The following is a 15,790-nucleotide window of genomic DNA, read 5'->3' on the forward strand; positions in this document are numbered from 1 at the left end:
TAACCAATAACCATAGTCCATATATCACACGGATTCCTAACATATCACTTTAGTATATATATATATATATATATTTAAAGAGATTTTAGATTTTAATAATTCAAATTTCATTTCATTGATAGGCGCTAAATCAAACATTTAAACTGCATCATAATAATCCCAAGTTTCTACCTATTGGTCGTCAACTAGCTTTTCACTAACGACGTTAGATTCTGTTAATTTTCGATTATATTGCTGACGTGTACACTAATGTGACAACAATAGTGACATAGGTTGCTTATGTGGTAAAATATTATTTTCAAAATCAAAATTAAAATTTTTCTAACCAAATTAAACGAACTGAACAACATTTTTTTAACAAAAATCAACAAACCAAAACCACTCTTTTTAACAAAAATTAACGGGTCGGACCACTTTTTATAACAAACTAAACAAACCGAACCACATTTGATAATAAAACTAAACGAACCTTTAAACATAAATCAACGAAACGACCCAACCTTTTTTTAACAAAAAATAACGAGCCAAATTACTTTTCCAATAAAAATAAACTTAGGTAGAGAGAGTTCGGGTCATAACGCATTTCGCTTCTGAAGTGGTTCATGTCAGAATGGTGGTGGTGGTTCGGTTCATTAACTTTTGTTAAAAAGTGGTTTGGTTCGTTTATTTTTGTTAAAAAAAAGTAGTTCATGCTCTTTTATTTTTATTAATAAAAGTAGTTCGGTTCGTGTATTTTTGTTAAAGTAAAAATGGTCCGGTTAGTTTATTTTTGTTTAAAAAAAGAGGTTCGGTTAATTTATTTTTGTTAAAAAAGGTAGTTCATGTTCTTTTATTTTTATTAATAGAAATAGTTTGGTTCGTGTATTTTTGTTAAAGTAAAAATGGTTTGGTTAGTTTATTTTTGTTTAAAAAAAGTGGTTCGGTTCGTTTAATTTTGTTTGAAAATAGTTCGGTTCATTTATTTTTGTTAAAAAAAGAGGTTGGATTCGTTTATTTTTGTTGAAAAAGTAGTTCGGTTCGTTTATTTTTGTTAAAAAATAGTGGTTCGGTTGATTTATTTTGGTTAGAAAATTTTGTTGGTAATTTTAGTGTTATCAATGTGTATTTTAGTATATTGGCTTAATTTGTCGATCCAGTAAATAATGTTAGAGATTAAAGGAATTGGGTGACGCGGGAGTGTGGGCTCGATTTAATTGTAGATGTTATTTGGGTCGTGTTATTAAGACTTTATTATTGAAATAATAATTTGGGCCTTAATCTATTATTAGTGGGCTACTAATTAGTTGGGTTTGGGGTTAAAACCCATGACATCAATCTTATTTAAGATTACGGAGGCTATATACAGAGGACATTCAATAGATCGAAAAGATAGAGATAAGAACGTCGGTTATCATGTTCTGTTCTTCATGGCATTCACAGAAACATACAAATCCAATTCCAAAAAAGAGATGTCTATGCCTTATCCGATCATTTTAATTTATATATAATTTTTACAACATAAGCAGTGCACGCCCTTATTTTCGCTACATCATCTCACATGTTATCATCCATATCATCAAAAACTAACAGAATCTAATCCCACTAGTTAAAAGCTCATTGACAGTCAATAGGTCAAAACTTAAGACTGTTGTGATACATTTTTAAAGTCTAGTTTAATGCCGGTAAATGGAACAAATTAAAATCTTTTCCAATTTAAACATATAAGAGTGGATTGAACTTGAATTGCTCAATTTTAATCTCATTGGACACCAATAGGAACACTTGTGGAAGTATTGTATTATATTCATTCAAAACCATTTTTTCCTATCAGTAAATAAATCCATCAAATTGCTATTTTATGACTATCTTGGTCAAAATTATTACTTGTCAAACACTCAAATACTGTTTAATATTTCATTTTCATCCTAAAACCATATGTAGTCGTAAAGCTCCACATCCAAGGGTTATGCGCCACGTGGCGCCCAGTCAGAGTTATGGTTTTGTATAAAGTTGGCATAACTTGGAGGGGGGCGGTGTTTCCAGAGTTATACTTGTGGTGTTTCAGCGTTGTATATAAAACGCTTGAAAAGTTGAAATCAACATAACGCGGGGGGGGGGGGGGGGGCGGTGTACCCCCCGCGTTTTGGGTGAAAACGCTGGCCACAACGTGACCAGTACACATGGTCACGTTGATGTTGAATAACATCTCTTAAAAAGCTTTTAATGGGCAAGTCAAAATTCACCAAGAATTCACATGCTCATACTTTTCGTTAGGCTTTATATAATCAAAGTTAAACCTAACATTCAAGTCAACAATTGGTATGCTCGTATTTGGCTCACAAACTTTTTTATTAATCCAGAAATCTGACTTTAAAACGTGATTACAGTGTCCCTACCATTAATCACGGTATATATAACAAACCTATTCACGTTTGACTACAACTAGTACTCAATTAATTATCTAAAACATATCCTATCAGAACATGATTAGTATCCTAAAATAATTATCCACGACTAATTAATATTATTTAATATACTCCTTGCACCCCAAGGAATCTTCCTTAGTCGTCCCACGCACTGAGCCGTAGATGAATATTTAAGCTATTATCGGTTTATTTTAACGACATCGATCTACCTTTTAAAGATTTTCGTGCGGACTAAATTTCAACCTTGTTAGTTGATTATGCTTATTTGGCAACGTTTGATTGTTTAGTTCTAGATTTGTTGAATACAAACATGTTCAATGGGCAAGTCAAAATTCACCAAGAATTATATTCAAAGGCTCATACTTTTCGTTAGTCTCAACTAACAAACTGACTGCTAACGGTCCGTGACTAACAGAATTCTAACGCCGTTACTAGCATGTCATCAGAAAAATACTTTTAGCTGGAAAAGTCATATTTTTTTTTTGTAGGAAAACTCAATCTGAAGTTCTGAACACCGCCACAACCACCAACAAATTCACCACCAACCAACCACCACCACTTAAGCACCACCAACTGATTCTGACGATGGTTCTAGGGTTCCTGCGACCTCAGTAAACGGGACTTTTACTAGAAAAAAAGTTTTTAAAGGTTCAATCCCATGTTACAAAAATGCTTGAGACGAAAATGTTGAGTTTTTGCGTAAAAAATGTGAATTTTCCGGCTAAAAACGTTTTCCAGCGACCTGCAACTAACTACGTTAAAGTTCTGTTAGTCGCGGACCGTTGAAAACATATATGATAAAATGTGAAATCGTTATCAGCCAATTTGTCAGTTAAAACTGACAGCGACTAAAAGATAATAATTAAGATTAATTAAAACCAATACACGTGTTAAATATTCATATGCTCATACTTTTCCGTGGCTTTTTTTTTCTTTCTTTCTTTAGATTGGTTGAACTCTAAATTTTATTCAAACTCGATTACTAATTTTTTGTTGCCTTTCAAATTTTCCACTTAGAAAAGTAACTTAAAGTCATTTATGGACAGCATGATGAATAATATAAATTTTTTTTTAAAAATTTTGATTGCTATTGCTCAACAAAGAAGCTAGATTACAACTTATTATAAAAATTTAATTATATATGAACAATTACTTAATTAGTCAACACTGGCTAGTTCCCAATTCACTTGGCAACAACCACCAGTCCACCACCCTACAACTATATAAACAAGCTTATTATTTCTACCATGCAAACTATCAAAAATGGAAGCCTACCTCACTACTTTCATTGCACTAGCCACCATTGCCTTCTTTCTTTACAAGCTCGCCACTCGACCCAGTGTCACCGCCAAAAACCGCCTTCCTGAGCCATGGCGGCTCCCCATCATCGGTCACATGCATCACTTAGTCGGTATGTTAGTTATATTCTTGTGTTTAATATTTATCTAGAATCAGGTGGTTTTTAGAAATTAGAAAATATTGTACATCTAGAAAATTTCTCCTTGCACAAGCTTATTCGAGCCTTTAAAACACCAAAATTAGGAAGGTTTTGGGGTACAAGTTTCACAGATAACAGAAATTCACCATTCAATAAAAAAAACAAGCGGATTCAAGCTATGTCGTCAGATTGCAATAATATGTTTTAATTTAGCTGAATCAACTAAAAAGAGACTTTGTTTTGAAATACTTATGTTAGGTGCAACAATTACATATTGTAATACCCACAATGGGTAAAAGGACATGAAATAGTTATACCGTTTGTGTTTTTTTAAATTATGTAGATTTAAAAAAAAAGTTTAATTAATATTAATCTTATAATTATATTTTTATTTACTTTGTAATTGAGGGAAAAACACTATAGAATAGTAACCAAGTTTCACGTTTGTTCCAATTAAGTTACTCGTATTTTGTTTTGTTTCAATTAGGTCACTCAATTTTCAGTTTGACTCAACTAGGTCACTTGACTTTCAATTTCTGTTCTAAAACGAGAGGAACAACTACTATATAATCATAAGTGGAATATTTAGTGATAAAAAATTAAAAAAATGGTTTTAATGACTTTTTAGTTATTTATAAACATATAATATGAAGGTAAAACAAATAGTATTAGAACATTTAATGAAAGTTGAGTGATCTAATTAAAACAATAAAAATACAAGTGATTTAATTAAAACAAAATTGAAACTTGATTACTATTGTACAAAATTATCCCTGTCAGAGAAAACATTATAGAATAGAATAATAACTAAGTTTCAAGTTTGTTAACATATATAGATTGTATTAACAAATATATAACCAAGTAAATAAAAGGATGAGTGAAATAGTAGTGTGATGATTTGACGTCTAGACGGCAATGATTTGGTCGTTGTCGGTCACAGGAATGAATTGACAAATAATGATTCCACCTTTTATCATATTTGTTCCTAAAGGCCCGCGAATAACATAATGATAACGCCGTTAGTTGCAGGTCGCCGGAAATAACATTTTTGGCCGGAAACTCACATTTTTTTCTGGAAAACTTAACATTTTCATCCTAAACATCTTCGTAACCTTAGATCGGACATTTATGAACCTCTTTCTAGTAAAAGCCCCACTTATTAAGATCGTCGGAACACGAGAACCATCGCAGGAATTGGTTGGTGGTGCTCAAGTGGTGGTGAATGGTTGATGGTGAGTCAATTGGTGGTGGAGGTGTTCAGGCTGGGTTTCCCGGCAAAGAAATGTGACTTCTCCGACCAAAAGCGTTTTTTCAGTGACCTGAAACTAATGGCGTTAGCATTCTGTTAGTCGCGAACCGCTGAAAACAGATATGATAAAAGATAAGATCTTTATTTGCCAATTCGTCCGCTTTATGATGTTATTCAAGAAACAAATGTGAAAAAATCTTGAAGTGTACATGCTTATAAATTTATATGTTTATTAAATATATAATTTTTTATCGCATAGGCACAATGCCACATCGTGGGGTTACGGAGTTAGCCCGAAAATATGGATCTTTGATGCATCTACAACTCGGTGAGGTCTCGGCAATAGTAGTGTCATCTCCGAAATGGGCTAAAGAGATATTAACCAATTACGACATCCCCTTCGCAAACCGGCCCGAGACATTAACCGGTGAGATTATCACATACCACAACACAGACATTGTTCTCGCGCCCTATGGCGAATATTGGAGGCAACTACGCAAGCTTTGCACTTTGGAGCTTCTAAGTGTAAAAAAAGTGAAGTCATTTCAATCGCTTCGCGAAGAGGAATGTTGGAATTTAGTTCAAGAAATCAAAGATTCGGGGTCGGGAACATTGTTTAATCTTACCGAGGGAATATTTAAATTGATCGCAACGGTTATGAGTAGAGCGGCTTTTGGTAGAGGAATCAAGGACCAAAAGGAGTTTACGGAGATTGTGAAAGAGATCTTGAGAGAAACGGGCGGGTTTGATGTGGCCGATATATTACCTTCCAAAAAGTTTTTACATCATCTTTCGGGTGGGTAAAAGAGTGAGGTTAACGAGTATTCACAACAAGCTCGATAGCATAATTGATAACCTTATTTCTGAACATACTAATAACGTTAGTAAATCGAACGAGGCATTGCTTGATGTGTTGCTAAGGCTCAAAGATAGCAAGGAGTTCCCTTTAACAATTGATAACATTAAAGCCGTCATTTTGGTAAGCATGCGTGTTTTTAAGAATTCAAAAGAACTGAAAAATGGTATTGATGAATATTAAATAATATTTTCTATGTGTTGAATAACCAAAAAACATATTTGATAATAATAATAATAACAACTATAATAGATTAAAAAAAACTATGCCAAAACATTCAAAATCAACATAATTACATGTGTTTCCGCATTTCTAATTAGGGTTAATGAATAATTCAGGACATGTTTGGGGCGGGCACCGACACTTCCTCTGCCACCGTTGAATGGGCGATTTCCGAGCTAATAAGGTGCCCGAGAGCGATGGAGAAGGTACAAGCGGAATTAAGGAAAGCACTAAAAGGTAAAAAGAGAATCAAAGAAGATGATATTCAAGACCTAAGCTACTTAAACCATGTTATCCGAGAAACACTACGGTTGCACCCTCCACTACCATTGGTTTTGCCAAGAGAATGTCGACAACGAGTAAATTTGGCCGGATACGACATAGCAAACAAGACCAAACTTATTGTCAATGTTTTTGCAATAAACCGAGATCCTGAATACTGGAAAGATGCAGACAGTTTCATCCCTGAGAGGTTTGAAAAAAGTAACACAAACATTGTGGGTACGGATTATGAGTATCTTCCATTTGGGGCTGGGAGAAGGATGTGTCCTGGATCTGTACTCGGTTTAGCCAACGTGCAACTCCCGTTGGCTAACATACTTTATCACTTTAATTGGAAATTACCCAATGGTGCTAGCCATGACCAGCTAGACATGACCGAGAGCTTTGGAGCCACGGTTCAAAGGAAGACTGAGTTGATACTTGTACCAACCTTTTAGAAATAATACATGTGATTAATGTGAATGAATTGGAAGGTTACTAATTTGTGTTATGTGCTTGATTGTTGCAATGTTGTAAATTTTAACAAATATTTAAAACTTGTGAGTTGAAAGAAATATTTAAATTTTCTTGTTGAGTTGTCTTATCATGTATTGAAGACTTAAAAGTAACTATTGGACTAAGGCCCAAAAATCTAACACAAAACACAAGATATTTGAATAACTCATATAATTACAAACGAAAAACATACAAAATACAATAACCTCTAACTCTATTAATATTAAACTTAATTTGTTTCCTACCCCATCTCTAATTTCTAACAATACTCAAATAAATAATAAACTTATATAATTTATCTCTTACTGTAATAATTATCTGCTAATCATTATCTTCTTTTTTCTTTAACTATTTATTCAATTCACCCATTGTACTTCTCGGTTTTTCATATTAACCTTCATTCATAATGGAATCAAAATTATAGCATTTAGTATTAGAAATATAACAAACTCCAAGAAATTATATAATGAAATAGTCTAGTACAAAACTAGAAATTGATTTTATAGCCCAAAATTTAATCTGCACAGGGTGTAAGCCCAGTCTTCATCACTAAAGTTGATCTTAAAGCCCAAAGTGATCCATAAAGGTTCACCCATTTCTAGCGTAGCTGTCTAGCCGATCATTTCAATATTCAAGGCAAGCATTAATAATAATAATAATAATAAGTTGATTAAGAAATAAAGTACAATAAGTTGGTTAAAAAATAAAAAAGTTAAATGGAAAATATGATAATTGAAACCACACTTATTTGGTAAATAGGGCTTTAATTACCCTTATTTGTTAAATATATTTATAAACTTCATCTATTTGATAAATATATATTCTTTTTTAAGTAACTATTTGGTTAAAATCTAGGCTTTATAAGCTCGTTTAAAGCTTGAGTTTCACTATAGCATAAAAAGACCATTTGCAATGGTCAAATAGTGGCGAAGGTCACAGGTTTTACGGTGAAGAAAACATCATATCGCTAGTAGTGGTGGAATGGGAGATATTTGTTGCGGAGAGAATTGAAGTTTATAATAATGAGAGAGAGAGAGAGAGAGAGTATTAACATAACATATATGGAAAAATTTTGAAGATTAGAGGTATTTGCATAAGCTAAATGTGCAATTTTTATTATGAAAACATTTATTTTAACTAAAAAGATACAATATTTAAAGATTTTTAAATTGAAAAATAAATAGTATTAATAATTTACCATATTTAAAAAAGTGAATTACTAAGTAGATTATTTGTTACGATAAACATGGAAATGTCGTATCAGCAAAAACTGGTAGTCTTTTTATTAAAAGTATAGGTATGAATGATATGAAATGATTAGATACAATACGATATGATATGATATGATATATGATATGATAAGATATAACATAATATATCATTATAAAATAGAATTACATGGATAGTCCCTATGAAATAGTTATATTACGGTTTTGGTTCATAAGTGTATTTATTACACTTTTCATCCTCATTGTTCTCATGTGCAACACTTTTGTTCATGAGGTGGATGTTCTTTACATTTCATATTAAATATATGTATAAAGCCTATTTTATCCTTTAATGATATAAAATGCATAATAAAAATATTATACTAGACAAAAACTACAATATTTGTGTAGTTCTTTCTAAAAAAAGAAATTAACGAAAAAATAAATGAGTCGAGCTCAAGCTTTAAACACAGTGATAGTAAAAAGCAGGATGTTCTTAACTTAGTTAAGTTGAGCTCGAGTTTAGTCGAGGTTCGAATCGACTCGTTTACACAACTATTTGCCAAAATCCTAGCATACAATATTGTTTGTCTATGTGTATCATTGTCGCTTATGCTTCGTTATAATCGCTACAATCAACTAGTGTTATCATATGTGCCTTATTTTACTTACATCGTTGTTGGGTAAACCCCTATAATTACACACAACCCATTCAACCACTATAAGACATCAATCTCAGAACCATAACTTCTTAGAGCGAAGAATCATACAACGACATTAATTGTAGGGAAAAAGTATCTATTGCGGTTATTGCCCATGTACTAATAACTTGAAACTATCTAAAAAAAATGTTTGATTGTTAGCACGATTGATATACATGATAACATGTAACATGAACATACTGCTAAGGGATTTATAATTGCAGATAAATATATGCATAAGTTAACGTTGATGCATATGTACAAATATATTTTTTGAACACGCATATATGGTGTTTTAGATGACAAAACATCACAATGGTCAATATAGTTACATTTAGATGCATCATAGAACTAAACGAGTACACTTCAACATTCAAGTTGGAATGCATTACAGGAAACGTTGTTTGCCTTTTTAGAGGGTTATTTTTAAGCGACGTGGTTAAAATATTCGAGGAATGTCACAGTTTTTGATTCATAAGCAGGTGTATTATTGCATATGGTATTGAATATTCAGCTATTGTTACTCTTTGTATTAAAGGTGCACCTCAACATGTATGTAGGGTTTTGTTGGTAAATGACGATGCTCGTGGAGATTGCGCCCAACCCGACAATGATGAGTATTGTAACACCCTTGGCAAACACAACATCGTCCCACTCTTAGGCTATCCCACATCGGCCGTGGACAAGAGAGATCCTTGGTTCATAAGTAAATGTCCTGCCTCTTCAATCACCAACGCGTTTTGGGCAACCAAAAACAAATCCGTGAGCTCTTCGTGGGCAGAACGGACAATATTGGCGGTGCAATGGGCCGGATGTTACAAGTATGTAGACATGCGAATTAGAAGATAAAAGGACAAAACACGTTGAATACATGTTGATGCTTTTGGAGATTGCGTCTACAGATTGTATGCTCGTTTGAATATCACATTATTTAGCATTGGCGCATCGTTAGATATATAAATTATAACTAATGTATTTAGTTACAAAATCTTTTAGTTGTAGTATAAGTAGTTTATATTTAAATACCACAAGTTACTTATTAAAGAGACATGTGATGCCTTAAAATACAAGAAAACTTTGTGTGATATGATAAAGACTTCTATAACATATTTATATGTATTATGATTAGACATTTTTTTACTTATAATTGCAACCTGAAAAAACACACACACCTAATCTCCAACCTTGAAAATGTTACTATTTTGCTTATGAGTAAGTAAACGCTAATTGCTTAAAATGCCTTGATCGTATCACCTCAATCAACATTACATAATCGACGTTTCTTCGATAGACACAAAAGAAAAAAGGCACCCCCCACGCTAGCACGGAAAATATAAGCTAATTTGAGTTAATAAAAACATAATCCGACACGATCTAGGTCAAAATGTATCATATTTAACGAATTGATTTATCCATCCTGTCAAAGATTTCCAAATCCTAAACCATCCACAATAAAAAAAATCTCATCTAACGATAGTTAAAAGCTAAATCATACCCAACTCGAAACCCACATACTTTATTTGTTATTCTTCCCTCTTATAAACACCTAACTCGAAACACACGACTCTATACTTTAATCCAACAAAATTATACATCATAACAACATAAACCCACACCTGGTAACACATCATTAAAATTTAAAACTCTCATAACAAAACAGTAACAAAATAAATTTTCAAAGGTAGTAAAGTGTAAAGTTTCCACTAACAGTCGTATCTATCTAAGTAAAAAACAAATAACGAATTAAAGTCCTAAACCTACAATCTATCCACAAGAAAAAAAAATCCCGCGTTAGTACGTTAATACGTTACGATAGTTAAAAGTTAAATCATACCTAACTCGAAACCACGTACTTCGTTTATTACTCTTACTTACTATAAACACCTAACTCGAAACACAAACCTTATACTTCAATCCAAAAAACTCATATCTATCTTAGTAAAAAACAAATAATAATAATAATAATAATAATAATAATAATAACTTCATACTATAAACACCTAACTCGAAACACACGACGCTATACTTTAATCCAACAAAATTAAACACCATAACAGCATAAACCCAAACCTATTAACAAATCATTAAAATTCAAAACTCCCATAACAAAATAGTAAAAGAATACAATTTCAAAGGTAGTAAAGTGTAAGTTCCACGAACACTCACATAATCTATCCTAGTCAAAATCAAATAACAAATATTAATTACAAATAATAATAACAAATTTAATGATCTTCATTCATAATATTATTATTATGTATCTTATATAAAAGGAAGAAGAAACACAAACACAAAGACTGAAACAAAACCTTTGCTTGATGACCCATCGCTTACTAATACAATTCTTGGCACTCTCACTCATCACCCACTTTCACTTTCACTTTCACTTTCTCTCTCTAAAAATAATAATAATATTATCCAAAACCCTACATTTTCTCCCTATGAATTCTTACTTTAACTTTAACGTTAACTCTTCCTCCGCCAATGGCAACGGCAACGGCGATTACTCCGGCACCGGCACTGGCAGGTTGTTCCGGGGCTTATCTGACCTTGATGAAGAGAAGCTCTATCTCGTTGATCACAGGTAATTAGTTTATTATTAATTTGTTTGTTAATGATTTGTTTATAATGTAAAGAATTTGGGAAATTTGGGAAAAATATTGTTTTTTTTAAAACGACCCGTTTTGACCCGAATCAAAATAAACTTTTTTTGAAGGGACCCAAATTAAAAAGACCCTTTTTTTTAATTGACCCGAAACCCGTTTTGACTTGAACCAAAATTACGTTTTTTTGAATCGAATAAAAAATGCCAATGCCCTTTTTTGAAGCAACCCGAATTAAAATGACACTTTTTTGAATTGACCCGTTTGGACCCGAATCTGTTTTAACCTGTGACACAAAACCCACCCTGACCCGACTCGACCCGAATCAAAAATGCCCTTTTTTGAGTTGACCTGAATCAAAAGGACTCTTTTTTGAATTGACCTGTTTCGACCCGAACCCGTTTTGACATTTGCCCGAAACCCACTTGACCCGAATTGAATTACCCCTTTTTTTGAATAGACCCGAGTAAAAAATACCCTTTTTTGAATAGACCCGAATCAAAATGACTCTTTTCTGAATCGACCCATTTTGACCCGAACCCATTTTGACATGTGACCCAAAACCCACCCGACCCGAATCAAAATGACTATTTTTTGAATTGACCCGTTTTGACCTGAACCCATTTTGACATGTGACCTAAAACCCACCCGACCCGAATCAAAATGACTCGTTTTTGAATCGACCCGTTTTGATATTTGATCCAAAATCCACCGACCCGAATCAAAATGACTTTTTTTTGAATCGACCCGTATTGACATGTGACCCAAAATCCACCCGACCCGAATCAAATTACCCCTTTTTTGAATCGACCCAAGTCAAAAATACCCTTTTTTAATCGGCCCAAGCCCGTTTTGACCAGTGACCCAAAACCCACCCGACCCGAATCGAATTACCCCCTTTTTGAATCAACTCGAGTCAAAAATACCCTTTTTTGAATCGACCCCTTTCCACCCAAACCCGTTTTAACCATTAACCCAAAAACCCACCCGACCCGACCCGACCCGGTACTGAATGCTAATCGGCATTGTTGGTTTTGGTGCATTTGCAGGTGGTGGAATGAGACGAGAGAGGCATTGTTTAAGGACGTGGACGGTGTGTTGTACGCTGTGGGTTCGCGATTCGGTGACGTGCTTGAATCGGAGATTATTTTGAATATGGTGAGAAGTGCAAGTGGTGGTGATCAAGAGCAGCAGGGGGTTTCAGGGAGGGAGTACGCGTTGATTTCGGAGTGGATGTTCTACCGGACGCTTAAATGGTAAAATTTTTAAAGCTTTGATATAATTGTGGTTGTTACAGAATTTAAACTGTTTTTGATAGTAAATTTGAGTTGAATTTGTTAAATTTTGATTTATTAAGTGTTTGCATTGATTTATTAAATTTTGATATGAATCTGGATGTTATAGGATTTAAGTTGTTTTTGATAGTGAATATGTATTAATTTAGTGATTCTAGGGTTTTACTTGTATGCATTGGTTTGTTAAATTTCGATATGATTATGGTTTATACGGAATTTAAACTGTTTTTGATAGTAAATTCGAGTTAAATTTATGATTCTAGGGTTTAACTGCGTGCATTGATTTATTAAATTTTGATATAATGTGGTTTTTATTGAATTTAAGCTATTATTTATAGTGAATTTGAATTTAAGTAACGGTTCTTGGATTTACCGGTTCGCGTCGATTTATTAAATTTTGATATAATTTTTTTTTGTGGTTTTAGGGTTTATCCATGTGCATTGATTTATTAAGATTTGATATGAATGTGGTTCTTACATAAATTAAGCTGTTGTCGGATGCGAATTTGTATTAAATCAATGGTTTTCTAGGGTTTATCTGTATGCATTGATTTAATAAGTTTTGATATAACTGTGGTTCTTACATTAGTATCAGCAGATAGCTACTAATTTCCATTTAGAAATGATTGTTTGTTAATATATTTGTGCTTTAAAGATCTTTTCGAATTTTTGTCGGATACTTTTCGTTGGAAAATAAAAAATGCTTCTTTTGGAATTAGGGTAAATCTATCTTTCAAAAATAAGTTTATTTTTTATTTTTTTCTTTTAAATAATATTTTATATCATTTGGAAGCCTTTAAGTAGAATCGACAAAATGCACTATTCGTTTATTTCACTAAAAATTATTTTTTGTGCTCTTTTAATTAATCATTATACATTAAAAAAATATTTTTGGTTAGAACATTGACAATTTACTACCTATTAAATTATGATATAATGTGGTTTATTTTACTAAAAATCTTATTGTGTGCTCTATTTTGCAGGCATTTTGATATGAAGAACGCTGAGAACTTAGTAGCCGAAGAAGATAATAAGGCGGACTCGTTTTCCTTACAAGTCAAACTTTCAATTTCTGGGACAAATTCATTGGCTGTAAAGATTAACGAAATGGTATATAACTAGTTCTTTGTTAGTCTGTCTGTTTTTTTCTTGAAGATTTATTTTGCTAAAAGTTTATGTAGCTATTATCTACGTTTCGATATATAACATGTATTCTAATATATGCCTAACTTTTAATTTGTTTTATTCAGGACAACGTGATTGGAGATTTTAATAAGTGCTGCCAGATATTTAGTGTCAGCTCTTGCTTGGTGAGTGTCTTTTGGCCTCGTTCATTTAAGGGTGTGCGTGGTGCGGTTCGATGCGGTTTTCGGCTAAAACCAAACCGAAAACCAAAACTTCGGTTTTTGGAGTTTTTGAAACCATTCAGTTTCGGTTATTTTGGTTTTGGTTTTGGTTTTGCGGTTTTTTGTTTTGGTTTCGGTTCGGTTTCGGTTTTTTTGGTTTTCGTCATTTGAGCTTGAAAATTTTTATGACGAAGAAAAATTGGCAAAAAATAATTAATTTAGGTATAAATAACTTGTTAATTGTAAAATAATAGACTATTATACATTTGAACAAAAATATTTGAGTTACATTTTAATTAATTCTTATAAATTACTTAATTTAAAAATAAAAACACAAAAATTTCGGAATTCGGTTTGTTCGGTTTTTTTATATGCGAAACCAAAACCGAACCGTTAGTTCGGGTTTACAAAAACATCAAACCACACAGTCGGTTTTTGTTTCGGTTCGGTTTTTTCGATTTGGATTTTTCGGTTTTTTCGGTTTCTTGCACACCCCTACTGGTTCATTTATTCGTTACGATCTTGTGAGTTGTGGACTTTAATAAACTACTTTATATTAATTTTGCAGTTGAAGATATGGGATTTTTCAGGGCAAATTGCAAAGTTTTTTATAAAAAGCGGTGATAATATTGAACTGGCGAATGAAGAGGTAGTTACTTTATATATAGTTATATGTATAACTGTTTGTTAAACTTTGAGTATGTTACCGCAGGCTCCTTTGGAGTTACAAGTGTACGGTTTATATTATAATGACATGGAAAATGAAGACTCGGAAGCAGAACCGAAGGTGAACGGTCACTCCGAGAAAGTCGAACCGTATGCCATGATTAGTGAACCACTACTTGCTAGCAGCTTCAATGAACCTCAGAACCTCGGTTTGACCGGATTATCAAATCTTGGAAACACGTGCTATATGAACAGCGCGGTTCAATGCTTGGCGCATACGCCATATCTTCTTGATTATTTTCTTGGCGACTTTAAAAAAGATTTAAACTTTGAAAACCCTTTGGGCATGAATGTATGTTTTTTGCAAATGTTGTGTTAAAATCGTTCGTTTTTTGAAAATAAAAATGACGAAATTACCCTTTTGCTCGTTTTAACCAGGGTAAGCTCGCGTTAGCGTTTGGAGACTTGCTTAGGCAACTATGGACACCTGGCGCCAACTCCGTGAGCCCACGTGCGTTTAAGTCGAGATTAGCTGGTTTCGCTCCTCAGTTTGGTGGATATAATCAGCACGATTCTCAAGTATAACCCCGATACATTATTATTATTATTAATATTATTATTGTTTAACTGATATGGTATAATCATAAAGTTATTTACTTTATATATATACAGGAATTTCTTGCTTTTCTACTGGATGGACTTCATGGAGATTTGAACCGCGTTAAAATCAAACTTTATAATGAAATAAAAGATGTTGATGGAGTTCCAGTCCAAGAAGTGGCAGATGAACACTGGAGAAACCATTTAGCTCGAAATGATTCCATAGTAGTTGACCTGTGCCAGGTCAGCACTCTAGTTATTTTACGATACTCGATCATTTTTTTTAAATAATATCTAATTTTTGTCATTTATTTTTTATTTTTGTTACAGGGGCAGTATCGGTCAACTTTAACATGTCCCGTTTGCACGAAACATTCTGTTACATTTGATCCGTTTTTATATTTATCGCTACCTTTGCCTTTAT

General features: G+C 32.9%; 1 protein-coding gene and 1 pseudogene across 2 annotated transcripts; both read left to right on the forward strand.

Moving 5' to 3' along the window:
* The first annotated feature begins 3,353 nt into the window (after nt 1–3,353).
* LOC143607092 (germacrene A hydroxylase-like) lies at nt 3,354–6,964 on the forward strand (annotated as a pseudogene). The gene is made up of 3 exons (XR_013148878.1): nt 3,354–3,816; nt 5,352–6,071; nt 6,287–6,964. The product of XR_013148878.1 is annotated as a germacrene A hydroxylase-like (transcript).
* Nucleotides 6,965–11,297: 4,333 nt separating this feature from the next.
* On the forward strand, nt 11,298–15,786 carry LOC143607095 (ubiquitin carboxyl-terminal hydrolase 8-like; the record flags this gene model as incomplete). Its single annotated transcript, XM_077082664.1, has 9 exons — nt 11,298–11,440; nt 12,443–12,715; nt 13,738–13,864; nt 14,005–14,064; nt 14,669–14,749; nt 14,813–15,118; nt 15,205–15,345; nt 15,439–15,609; nt 15,697–15,786. Coding segments are annotated over exons 1-9 (1,392 nt in total), but the record flags the coding sequence as incomplete, so codon positions are not given.
* Between the last annotated feature and the right edge of the window lie 4 nt (nt 15,787–15,790).

Source organism: Bidens hawaiensis, unplaced genomic scaffold (assembly GCF_021521415.1).
Source record: "Bidens hawaiensis isolate Kalapana, Puna unplaced genomic scaffold, B.hawaiensis_p1.1 tig00079385_1, whole genome shotgun sequence".
Lineage (NCBI taxonomy): Eukaryota > Viridiplantae > Streptophyta > Magnoliopsida > Asterales > Asteraceae > Bidens > Bidens hawaiensis.